The following is a 13242-nucleotide window of genomic DNA, read 5'->3' as shown; positions in this document are numbered from 1 at the left end:
TGAATTGGTAATTAAACAAGAAAATAATAATTGTTAATAAAACAAATAAAAAATAAAATTAAATAAATGTGTACCTACCAAAAAAAAGTTTATTTGAAAAAGAAAAAAAAATAAACAAAAAAAATATTAAAAAAATTAAATAAAAAAATAAAAATATGTATGTGGACATGAAAAATTAAAAAAAAAATAAATGTGTTTTATTTAGAAAAAAAAAAATCAGTTTTTTCAATAATCGTTTCACACGAATCAGTTGTACTCGTTACAGTTATAGTCTAAGCAGATTTCAGCAGCTTATGATTGAAGCCTTATACAGCGCTTTACATTCGTTCCGTGTTCATTTTTCTTTGGTGCAGATTTCCCGGGCTCACTAGATTTCTCGATTTCAATTACTGTAATACCCAATTTCCCTTAGTTTGAAAAAATTCAAATTAAGCTTTCACAATTCCACAGGTAATAGATTTTTATATAGACTAGTCCATAATTAAGATAATAGGATAGTACTAAGATTAGTTTATAGACTTTAGTATATAGCAGTCATGGAAAATATACTGACGCCTATTCTGCATTTCAATTGGAATCGAAATTTTCTCCGTTTTGCAACTTTTTTATTATGCATTTCGATTCGACTCTCCGCCACACAAACAACAACTTACAAAAACGTAGGTACGATCGTAACGCAGAATACACTCGTTCGTAAAGCATTGAAACGAAATGGAATTGCTTTTTCTTTTTCTTACGATTCAGTTTTTTGTTGGAAAACCTTTTTTCGATCGTTGCGTAACTAAATGCGTAAACGTAATCGAAATGCAGAATAGGGGTGATTCCCCAACACAAGTCGAATAGTAAATTAGTCAAACAAATAGACCATAAACTATTTAATAGAGAAGTCAATAGAAAGATCCTTAGACCAGTCAATAGACTAAACAATTGACTTGTCCACAGTCTAGTCAATAGACCAGTTAAGATAAGTTAATAGCCTTACACCAGTCAATAGACTAAACAATAGACTTCTCCACATACTAGTCAAAGGGCCAGTTCAATACTAGTCAATAGTGTGGACAGCAGATTAGTCAATAGACTAGATAATAGGGCAATTGAATCAATAATAGGCAAGATAAAAGACTAGTCTATAAACTAATCAATAGACAGATTGGTTCGTAAACAAGTCAATAGTTCAAGTCATAAAGTAAATAAGTTTATGATCGAGTTCATCGACTAGTCGACAATCTAGTCAATAGACTATTACACAGATTGATATATACCAGACTAAACAAAGGATTAGTCAATAGATCAATCAACAGACTAGTCAAAAGGCCAGTTTAGACAAATTATTAATTGAAAAACTAATGAATAGACTAAATAGACGACTAGTCAAAAGTATAGACAGTAGACTAGTCGATAGTATAGTAAACAATAAACAAACTAGTTTGCAAATTAACCAATTGTTAAAATCGGGAAGTAGTCAATTAAATAGTCCACAATTTAGTCAATAGACCAGTCAGTAGACTTAACAATGGACCAGTCTACTGGCCAGTTTGGACAAATAATTGGTTTAAAGACTAATGAATAAGGTAGACATATACTAGATAGACGACTAGTGAAAAGTAAAGACTAGTCTATAAACTAGTCGATAGACAGACTAGTCTACATAAACAGTCTACATAAAATCGTAAAGTAAATTAGTCAATTAACTAGTCCACAGTCTAGTCAATTGACTAATAGTCAGACTACTGAATAGGCTAATAAATAGACCTGTTAATAGTGTAGACAGTAGACTAGACAATATACTAGATAAACGCTTTTCTATTTCGAAATTTCAATGTAATAGACAATGCCATAGGTTGAACTATATAGTCCAGTCAATAGTCTTAACAATAGACTTATCTACATGCTAGTCAATAGACCAGTTCTAAAAAGTTAATATTTGATAGACTAATCCATAGAATAGAGAGTCAAAAGTGTGGATGGTAGACTAGACTAGATAATAGAATCCGCAATAGGTTCGATAATAGAATTGTCTATAAAGTAGTCAAAAGATAGTCTGGTTTGTAAACTAGCCAGTCGAAATGTAAATTAAGCAATCAACTATTTCAGCGACTAGTCCCCAGTCTAGTCAATAGCCTATTCCAGAGATTTATCCAAAGATCAGTCAATAGACAAATCAATTGGCCAGTTAAGACAAAGACTAATGAATGGAATAGATTGTAAACTAGTCCATAGACGAGACAATAGACAAGTCAAAAGTATAGGCAAGTCTATAACTAGACTAGTCGAACGATTACTCAATAGACAATAGATTAGTCTATAAACTAGTCCACAGGTAGACGGGTTTTCATATATTTAATAGTCCATTTATTACTAGTACATTTTTTACTAGAATAGAGTAGTACATAGACACTAGACTAGTCAAAAGTATAGACAATATACTAGTCTATAACTAGATTATTCGACCAAATACTCAATAGACTAGTAAATACTTTAGACAGTAGACAAAACAATAGATTAGTCCATTTGTTTATTACTAGTACACAGAATATAATAGACTAGTACATAAGGTAACCAATAGACTAGACAATGTATATACATTAGACTAGACTATAAACTAGTCGATGGACTAGTCTACCAAAAGTAGACTGATTAAAATCGAAAATTAGTGAAGCAACTAGTCAACACTCTATTCAACAAACTATTCCATAGATTGATCAAATGACCAATGAATAGAACAATGGACTAGTCAATTGACCAGTTAAGACAAATAAATAGCTAAAACACTAATCAATAGACTAGATAGACAAGTCTATAACTAGACTAGTCGACAGATTACTCAGTTTTAGTTTTTACTCAGACAGATTACTTCACACAGTTGGATGCTCCCCCTAGGCATGTCAGGAAGGACCTTCGTGTATACAAAGAGAGAGCATACAAAGTTATGTACAGGATCCCTTAGATCAGACTTCGTATACAGCAGCTTTGAACGACATTCATAGAGACGCCATCAATACCGCGGTTTCAGGTTTCCGCATGAATGTCGTTCTTGGAGCTCGCCCACCGCCCATAGCAGAAATAGAGAAGAACCTGCCACGGAAAACAAGAGTTGCTCTGGCACAACTGAGATCGGGATGGAGAAACAGGCTCAACGCCTACTGGTCCTGCATAGACCGTGCCATCCCCAATATATGCCCATCTTGTGGACAGGGTCCCCATGATACCCACCACATATTCAACTGTCCAGCCCACCCTACTTCACTTAGCCTAATGGATTTATGGACTAACCCTATTGAAGTAGCCCAATTTCTTGGCTTGGACCTAAATACAGCTGTTACAACAACAACAGATTACTCAAGAGACTGATAAATAGTTTAGATATTGGCCCCTAGACTAATCCATATCATAGTTCGTAGGCGAAATAATAGGTTAGTCCATAGAATTGTTATTAATTTCGAAAAACTACTAATTCAATTACAACTATATTTAAATTAAACTCTTCAAAACCTATTTTAGTTTATTTAAATTTAGATATTTTTTTTTAAAATATGAGACATTGTTTTTAAAATATAATATATTATTGATCATTAAAATTGATTTACTTGCGAGAGATAAACTTTTCACAAAATTAACTAAATCTTTTATTTTCATAAATTATATTCACCCATTTTGTATACATAGTATTATTAATAGTTTTTTTTTCTTATCTTTTATAATATTTATTTCAATTAACCTTAAAACCAATAACTATTTGTAATAAATAAATGACTTTTAATTTTTATTAATTACAAGTATAAATAGACCAATTTTTTAATGTTGAGTAATTTCTTAAAAATATATCAAAAATTAAAAATAGTTGGCAGGAAAATTTAGATTAAAAATATTTTTAAAAAAGTTTGTTTAAGATTATTTAAAGCAAGTAAAAGTAAGAAAATGAAAACAAGAAAATTGTAACTAAAGCCACATATTTTAAAACAATAGGGATTTTCTATCTATAACTAAAAGAGGTTTAAATAATAGCTCGTAAAGCTTTGAAACGAAATGGAAAGCATTGACTCCTTCTTTTTCTTACGATTCAGTTTTTTGTTGGAATATCTTTTTTCGATCATTGCGTAAACGTAATCGAAATGCAGAATAGGGGTGATATTTATTAAATGTTGTTTAATGAAAATTAAAAAGGTTTTTTTTTTAAAAGATTTTCAAAATCTACATCATTTGGACGAGGCAAAGTCAGAAGAATTAGTTATCATAATGATATATTACACACTTTCCCATCTGGCCTATTTTTTCCTAATTTTTCAAAGATCTCAGATATATTTGGGATCCAAAATCTTGTATCAGACATGCTTTCGAGATGTTAACCATTTGATATAAATTCTGAGTATGTGTGTGCGTATTGACTGGTGTTCGAGATATATTCGAAAATATTTTGGAATAGCTCAATCATTTTTGAACACAATCTGGAGTTTTTTCTTTTTAATTCTTTTTAACCTAAATCCACGTGATTAACACTTCCGATTTACAGTATATAAGTTATTCGATTTCATATACACTCCTGTTCGCATAAGCTATACACACAAGAGAAGAGAAAACCACACTAGGTATTGATTCAACGTAACCTGCATCGAACTAAGACGTTTTTCTTTAATATATAAAGGTCCCTCTTGACATTCCTAGCTGATCCCTTCAATCTGATATAAAAGTTATATAAAAGTCGGCGACATCTCTTAACGAACATTTTAGTGCACAAGTCGTTGAAAGCCGTTGCCTTGTTTAGTTTACCCCTACATGTGTTTATGTATGTGTTCCTCCGCAAAAAATGTTTGCAATTTATTCGTGTTTGCTGTCGTAATAATTAGACAGATGTTCAGTCCGAATTTGCGTTCCATCAACTACTACGGCAAGAGATAGATATACTACCAACTAAAACTATAGATTTTTAATCCGGCTGTTTGCTGTTGAGGTACAAACCTAGAAATTGGTTAGAGTAGCCTGAGCAGTTGAATATATGTTGGACATATGTATCAGGAACAGCGCGGTAGCCGTTAAGTCTTTTTTTCCCTCTCGATTATATATTCTTCTCATATAAGTAAAGGACCCTGCTGACATTTTCACTGTGGGCTGAGCATCAAACTGTGTGATGTTAAAGTTGGGATGAGTCCTCTGGTTACATTCCAGAAGGCAACATAACATTATGTTTTTTTAAAGGACCTCCTTTTTCTCTTGTAGATGGTTATAACGATGCTGACATGTCTTGGGAAAGCATTAAGTTGTGTAATGTTAAAGTCGGTGTGACTCCTTCTGTAATATTCAAAAAGTCAACATTAACATTATGTTTCTTAACTAAAACTATCTTCATTCCTCAACGTTTCAATCCATTTGGTGAAGTTGTGTTTATTGTAACAGATTGACATATGTATTAGGAATATATGGGAACGAATTGTATTTGTCGCCAACTTCACTGGTGATAGCTGAAGGATTCAGAAGGAAGATGAAAGATATTACCGAGATACTTTCAGATGATTACACTGCCCAAAAACTATTAACCCAGAAATGAAATCTAAACATTATTACCATCAAACTGTATGATATGTGACTCCTCCGGTAACATTCCAAAAGTCAACATAACATTATGTTTCTTAACTAAAAGTATCCTCATTTTCTCTTGTAGGCGATGCTCATAGATACACGTTGCAGTCTATGGGGTGATGTTGTGTTTATTGTAACAGATTGACGCTGTGACTGGATGTTCTTCCCTGAAGGAAAAAACTTAAAGTTGATAAATCAGATGCTGAGTTGACAATCTTTAGCCAATCGAGAGTTGGGTAGTTCCGTAGCAAAGATCCAATGTCGTGGGAACGAGTTGTATTTGTCGACAATTTTACTGGTTATAGCTGAAGGATTCTGAAGGAAGATGGAAGATATAACCGAGATACTTTCAGATGATTACACTGCCCAGTTGATGCTGAGTTGAGAATCGGTTAGTTCCGAAGCGCAGATCCAATATCGTGTGAACGAGCTCCATTTATCGACAACTTTACTGGTAAAAGCTAAAGGATTCTGCCTATCAAAGAAGGGAGATATTACTAACATACTCTCAGAAAATGTCTCAAATATGGCCCAAAACCTAGATTTTTTAAGTGGAACTTAACATTAACAAAGTTCGATTACACTGCCTTACAAACTAATAAGCCAGAAATGAAATCTAAACATACTAAGGGCAAGTTTCTTACTACTCAGTTAAACTAGGCTTAAGTAGCTGTTAGCTTAAACTCGGAATAAATTTAGGCGGACTTTAACCGATGATTGTGTTTTTCAGTTTTAGATTTAAGCGCAGTTAACTAAGTATTGCTGTTAGTATTGCCAACTCTTCAATCAAAAACATAAACAATGAACAGCTGTTTTTTTGCAAACAATACTTTTGTAAAATGGAAAATTTTGCAAGAATGTTAAATAAACATTTAAAATAATAATAAAACAAAATAAATCAAATAATTGCAAGTTTTTGATCTTCCTAAATCATTGTTTTATTGTTTTTGTTAATTGTGTTTTCTCACTTATAACTTGAGTTTAATTGGTTTAACACTCAGTTAAATTAAGTTAATAAGTAACTTTACTGATAACTGAAAAACACGAAAAATATATTAAACCAAGTTTAACCAAGGAATGAAGATTATCTTTATCAGAAAAACTCGCCCTTACAAAAACGTATTTACGATCGAAATGTAGAATAAGCGAGAATCGTAAAGCATTGAAACGAAATGGAATTGATTCTACTTTTTCATACGATTCATACCTTTTTTCGGTCATTGCGTAACTGAATGCGTAAACGTAATCGAAATGCAGAATATGAGTGACTATTTACGTGAAATAATAAGTTTTGCTACTTCCGAATTCATTATTTTATTGTTTTTGTTGATTGTGTATTCTTACTTATAACTTAGGTTTATCTGGCCAATAGCTAAGGTAATAAAAACCCGCGCTAAATGATTAAGCCGCTATAAATCTGAATCAGAAATACAATTTCTCCCTCATATTTTGGCCATTCAAAGACAAAGCGTGATAAATTTTATATTGTGGTCAAGAGCTATAGTTTAGCCACACACATTTGACCCGATCAAGCGGATTCAGCTGATAATGGTCCCCTTATATTTGCCTAGTAGTCGTAGGAGAACTTTGTAATACCCAGCAGTTCGACAAAGAGTCAATGCATACGAAAAAGACCGTCATTTCCACTAATAGTTAACCGCCTGGATGATCGTAATTCGTATGTTTTGGGTCATTCGACACTTATGTACCCTTTGTAATCGAGAAGGAAGACAGTCGTCACTTTAGTGTCCCCTTTGTAAGCGGGAGCGGAGGCAGTCGTCTCTTTACTGTGCTCAAGTAACCTAGAGATTATACTCTTAAAAGTGTTTTTTTTTTTTTTGTTGTACTTCCGAAAGTATATATTTTACCCATCTTTTGGAGAAATGATTATTACTTTCTACTAATATGCCATCATATGGTTGACTCATATTTATATCGGGTCAATCGTCACATTATTGTCCCATAGTATTCTAGAGAGTAGACACTTTCATTAATATCTTACAACCTGGCTGACTCCAATTCGTATGTTTTGGGTCTTTCGTTACAAATAAACTCTTTGTAAACGAGAATGAAGACAGTCGTTACTTTAGTGCCCTCTTTGTAAGCGAGAGCGGAGGCAATCGTGTCTTTACTGTCTCTTTGTAGGGTGTAGAGTGACGATTGACTTCCTCGTAGGACAAGCCCATGTTAAAATAGTCGGTCACCTGGGTAGTCAGGTGGCTAGGGGCCACCACAAGTGGTAGGTTAAGTGGTCAGTTCGGGACTATCCCGTCGAACTGCTGGATATTACTTACTACTTCCACATAACACCTATACATCCAAAAGAGGACATTTGATTTAAAATTGAAAATTTTTCGATTTTCATTTATATTCCATTAAAACCCTTTTTAATTTTACATTAATAATATCCCATGGAAAAAAACATCAATAAATTTATTTAAACATATAAAAAAAAAGAAAATCAACTAAATTTTGTAAGATAGCAACACACACACACATACAACTTAGTTGCAAATAAAATGAATTAAAACTAAATTAAAATTAAAAAGAATTTTTTTTTTGTTACAAACAAAATTTGTTTGCATAAAATTAAAGAAAAGAAAAATGCTTACATCTCTAAAAATTAATATTATAATAAATTGAAAAGCATACAAAAAGAAAATAACTTACAACTAAAAAAATAAAAAGAAATAGAAAAATGAAAAATAATTAATGATTTTAATGAAGAAGGGGAATTGCTAGGAGAAGCAGGGAGCAGAAGGAATTTGTTCAACAAACACAAAAACTAAGAAATCTTATAATTAAACAATGAATAATTTTTTTCTTTTGCAGCAAATTAGTGGTTTTTTTGTGTGAAATCTTTAAAAAAGTAATTTTACAATAACAAATACATTGTTTTTGATTTTTTTCTATATTTTTTTGCTGTTTTGTTTTATTTTCATTATGTTTTTATGTAAAATCTATGTTTAATCTAAGTATAATTTGTGGTTTAGCTATAAGGTATTTTTTTATTTATTTATTTTTTAAATTTAATCAGTTATATTGATATTGAATTCAATTAATTTTAACAAATTTTAATTCTTTTTTTTTGAAATTAGGTTTTTTTGCTATTAAGTCCACAATTATTTATTTATATTTTCTTTTCTAATATGCTGTTAAATTAGTTTTAGTTTTTTTTTCTTGTTGTCTGTCATGTGGCATTTGTTGGAATATATTAAGTTTTAATTTTTATTATTAAATTTTATCATTTATATAATGTTTATTAAATTTGTATTTAATTTTTAATGAACATGCAAAATTATATAATTTTTTTAAAAAGGGGTTTTTTGTTGCGTTTTTAAAGATTTTGTTGCAATTGCTGTTGTTGTGTTCTTTTTTTTATGGTAATATTGTTAAGGATGACAACAATGACGACGGCGGGTGGTATAGTTGGTTGTTGATTTTGTTTAAAGAGTTTTAAGAGTTCATGTTGTTATTTTTAGATGACAATAATAACGCAACTTTTTTCAATTTATGTTTAAAATTCAAACCCAAACGATTGACCGGTAGGGCCACCACCAAATTGGAAGAAGTGACGGAACATTTGATTAGGATCAAAATCAGCTGAAACATAGAGAAATAGAATTAAATTTTAGTGAAATTTCATATTTGTAGTACAATTTAAAACTTTCAGTGAAATCAGTTCTAGTTCAGTTCTAGGTCAGTCCTAGTTCAGTGCTAGTTTAGATCTAACTCAGATCTAGTTCAGTTCTAGATCAGATCTAGTTCAGTTCTAGTTGAGTTCTAGTTCAGTTCTAGTTCAGTTCTAGTTCAGTTCTAGTTCAGTTCTAGATGAGAAGCAAAGTGATCACAGATTATCGTAATTTTGGCTCTATCTCTTCTAGTTTCCAAAATAAATGAACTTTTATGTTTTCACTCAAAAAGTGGATTTTTGTTGGGAAATAAGAGTGATCACAGATTATCGTTATTTTGGCTCTATCTCTTGTAGTTTCCAAAATAAGTGGACTTTTATGTTTTCACTCAAAAAATGGATTTTTGATAGAAAATAAGAGTGATCACGGATTATCGTTATTTTGGCTCTATCTCTTCTAGTTTCCAAAATAAATGAACTTTTATGTTTTCACTCAAAAAATGGATTTTGGATTTTTGGCTCTATCTCTTCTAGTTTCCAAAATAAATGGACTTTTATGTTTTCACTCAAAAAATCGATTTTTGATAAAAAATAAGAGTGATCACAGATTATTGTTATTTTGGCTCTATCTCTTCTAGTTTCCAAAATAAATGGACTTTTATGTTTTCACTCAAAAAATGGATTTTTGACTCAAAAAATGGATTTTTGGTAGAAAATAAGAGTGATCACAGATTATTGTTATTTTGGCTCTATCTCTTCTAGTTTCCAAAATAAATGGACTTTTATGTTTTCACTCAAAAAATGGATTTTTGACAAAAAAAAAAAAGATTTTTAACTCAAAAAATGGATTTTTGACTCAAAAAATGGATTTTTGACTCAAAAAGTGGATTTTTGATGGGAAATAGGAGTGATCACAGATTATCGTTATTTTGCTCTATCTCTTCTAGTTTCCAAAATAAATGGACTTTTATGTTCTCACTCAAAAATTTGATTTTTGACTAAAAAAATGGATTTTTGATAGAAAACAAGAGTGATCACAGATTATCGTTATTTTGGCTCTATCTGTTCTAGTTTCCAAAATAAATGGGCTTTTATGTTTTCACTAAAAAAAATGGATTTTGGATGGGAAATAAGAGTGATCACAGATTATCGTTATTTTGGCTCTATCTCTTCTAGTTTCCAAAATAAATGGACTTTTATGTTTTCACTAAAAAATGGATTTTGGATGGGAAATAAAAGTGATCACAGATTATCGTTATTTTGGCTCTATCTGTTCTAGTTTCCAAAATAAATGGACGTTTATGTTTTCACTCAAAAAATGGATTTGGATGGGAAATAAAAGTGATCACAGATTATCGTTATTTTGGCTCTATCTCTTCTAGTTTCCAAAATAAATGGACTTTTATGTTTTCACTCAAAAAATGGATTTTTGACTCAAAAAATGGATTTTGGATGGGAAATAAGAGTGATCACAGATTATCGTTATTTTGGCTCTATCTCTTCTAGTTTCCAAAATAAATGGACTTTTATGTTTTCACTCAAAAAGTGGATTTTGGATGGGAAATAAAAGTGATCACAGATTATCGTTATTTTGGCTCTATCTCTTCTAGTTTCCAAAATAAATGTACTTTTATGTTTTCACTCAAAAAATGGATTTTTGACTCAAAAAATGGATTTTTGGTAGAAAATAAGAGTGATCACAGATTATCGTTATTTTGGCTCTATCTCTTCTAGTTTCCAAAATAAATGGACTTTTATGTTTGCACTCAAAAAGTGGATTTTTGACACAAAAAAAAGATTTTTGACTCAAAAAATGGATTTTTGACTCAAAAAATGGATTTTGAAATAAGAGTGATCACAGATTATCGTTATTTTGGCTCTATCTCTTCTAGTTTCCAAAATAAATGGACTTTTATGTTTTCACTCAAAAAGTGGATTTTGGATGGGAAATAAGAGTGATCACAGATTATCGTTATTTTGGCTCTATCTCTTCTAGTTTCCAAAATAAATGGACTTTTATGTTTTCACTCAAAAAGTGGATTTTTGATGGGAAATAAGAGTGATCACAGATTATCGTTATTTTGGTTATATCTCTTCTAGTTTCCAAAATAAATGGACTAGTTTGCAAAATAGACTTTCAGTTATAGTTCAATTCTAGTTCAGTTCTAATTCAGTTCTAGTTCAGTTCTAGTTCAGTACTAGTTCAGTTCTAGTTCAGTTCTAGTTTAGTTCTAGTTTAGTTCTAGTTCAGTTCTAGTTCAGTTCTAGTTCAGTTCTAGTTCAATTCTAGTTCAGTTCTAGTTCAGTTCTAGTCCAGTTCTAGTTCAGTTCTAGTTCAGTTCTAGATGATTCATAATTCATATTTCATAAAATCTAAAAATTTCACTTACCCTGTTCATGTTCTTCCATATCTTGACCACTATCGTAACGCATCTTTTTCCTTTGATCCGACAAAATCGCATAAGCCTCACCAATTTCCTTAAATTTTAACTCCTGCTCTTTACGTTCCTCAGGCGAACTGTTGGCATGACGATCGGGATGATGAACTAAAGCCTTCTTGCGATAAGCCTTCTTTATCTCCTCTTCGCCAGCACTGCGAGAGACACCCAAAATCTTATAATAATCCTTACGTTTAGATTTCTTCAAAGCAAATTTGGCATCACGCAACAATTTCTTAATCTCCGGAGTCTTTTGAATCTGTAAGGCGGCCTCATAATCATTAACACATTCATCGAATTTCTCGAGATCATTATAGCAACGGGCACGCAACAACAACGCCTTTAAGTATTTATCATTAATTTCTAAAACACGAGTACAATCAGCTACCGCCTCACGCAGATTATTGATTTTAGAGTGGACTAAGGCGCGATTGTATAAAAGTTTCGAATTGATATCTTTATTGAATTCATCGATTTGTAAGGCATCCGTGTAGACAGCTTGAGCTTCACGATAGCGGCCGGATTTGAACAGAACATTGCCGTTCTCTTTCATATCCTTGAGGGTTTTGCTTTTGGTGCGCATCTCTTTGGCTTTTTTATGATCGGGATCCAATTGTAAGGCCAATTCGAAATGTTTAATGCCCTTCTCTAAATTGTCGGTATAATAGAAACACAAACCACGCACATAAATGGCGTCAGCCGAGGTACTATCCAATTTCATAACACTAATGGCAATGTCAACAGCTTCATCACAGCGACCCAAATAAGCCAAACATTCGGCTTTCAAAAGACGATAACTAAAATAGAAAAACCATATATAAAAATGTTTTAATTTAATATAAAAAAATAATAGAGTTCGCTACAAACCGGTAACAAGCTGGTGCTAGTTTAATGGCCGAGTCCAAATAGTAAACTACATTACGATAGGCTTTCGTATCGTAATTAGTTTGTATGGTCTGTTCCAATTGTCTTAATTGCTGTACAGCCTGTTTCTCGGCATTAACAGCATTACTTTGAGCATCAATTTCTTCTATACGTTTAATTGCCTGTTCGGTGCCAATAATATCACCCTTGGCCACACAACATTTAGCAATACGCACATAGGCTTTTTCAAATTTAGGATCTAAACGCACTGCGGTACGAGCATCATTTAATGCATTCGTATAGTTGGATAACATCATATAACAGGCAGCACGATTGCCATAGTACGTTGCCGAATCGGGACATAGTGATATGGCGTCCGAGTAGAATTTCAAAGCAGACTGATAGTTTTGTGCTTTGTATTGGTCGTTACCAAGATTTTTCTTTTCTTCAGCAATGCTGTAATTAGAAAGAGACAGAGATAAATAACGGATTGACAGAAATTTAATGTACATATTTGTAACAATTAAATACAACAAAGATCTAAATAAATTCTTATTGTTTTCTAGTTTAGCTCTACTTAAATTTTAGTTCAGTTCTATTTCAGTTCTAGTTCTGTTCTAATTCAGTTCTAGTTCAGTTCTAGTTCAGTTCAGTTCTAGTTCAGTTCTAGTTCAGTTCTAGTTCAGTTCTAGTTCAGTTCTAGTTCAGTTCTAGTTCAGTTCTAGTTCAGTTCTA

At 31.8% G+C, this 13242-nt stretch overlaps 1 protein-coding gene across 6 annotated transcripts in view; it reads right to left on the bottom strand.

Annotated features, from left to right (window-relative positions):
• Window positions 1-8441: 8441 nt before the first annotated feature.
• LOC111682255 (dnaJ homolog subfamily C member 7) overlaps window positions 8442-13242 on the bottom strand; it is a 34543-nt gene continuing 29742 nt past the window's right edge. For all 6 annotated transcript variants that reach the window (XM_046950878.1, XM_023444156.2, XM_023444155.2 and 3 more), the window contains 3 exons: window positions 12511-12963; window positions 11596-12440; window positions 8442-9177 (listed from right to left, as the gene is read on the bottom strand). In XM_046950878.1, the coding sequence (XP_046806834.1) occupies window positions 9092-9177; window positions 11596-12440; window positions 12511-12963 (1384 nt within the window). In that variant the 3' untranslated portion in view covers window positions 8442-9091. The remainder of the gene's footprint in view (window positions 9178-11595; window positions 12441-12510; window positions 12964-13242) is intronic.

Source organism: Lucilia cuprina, chromosome 2, assembly GCF_022045245.1.
Source record: "Lucilia cuprina isolate Lc7/37 chromosome 2, ASM2204524v1, whole genome shotgun sequence".
Lineage (NCBI taxonomy): Eukaryota > Metazoa > Arthropoda > Insecta > Diptera > Calliphoridae > Lucilia > Lucilia cuprina.
Note: the sequence above shows the minus strand (reverse complement) of the source record. Positions and strands in the feature narration are given on the sequence as shown.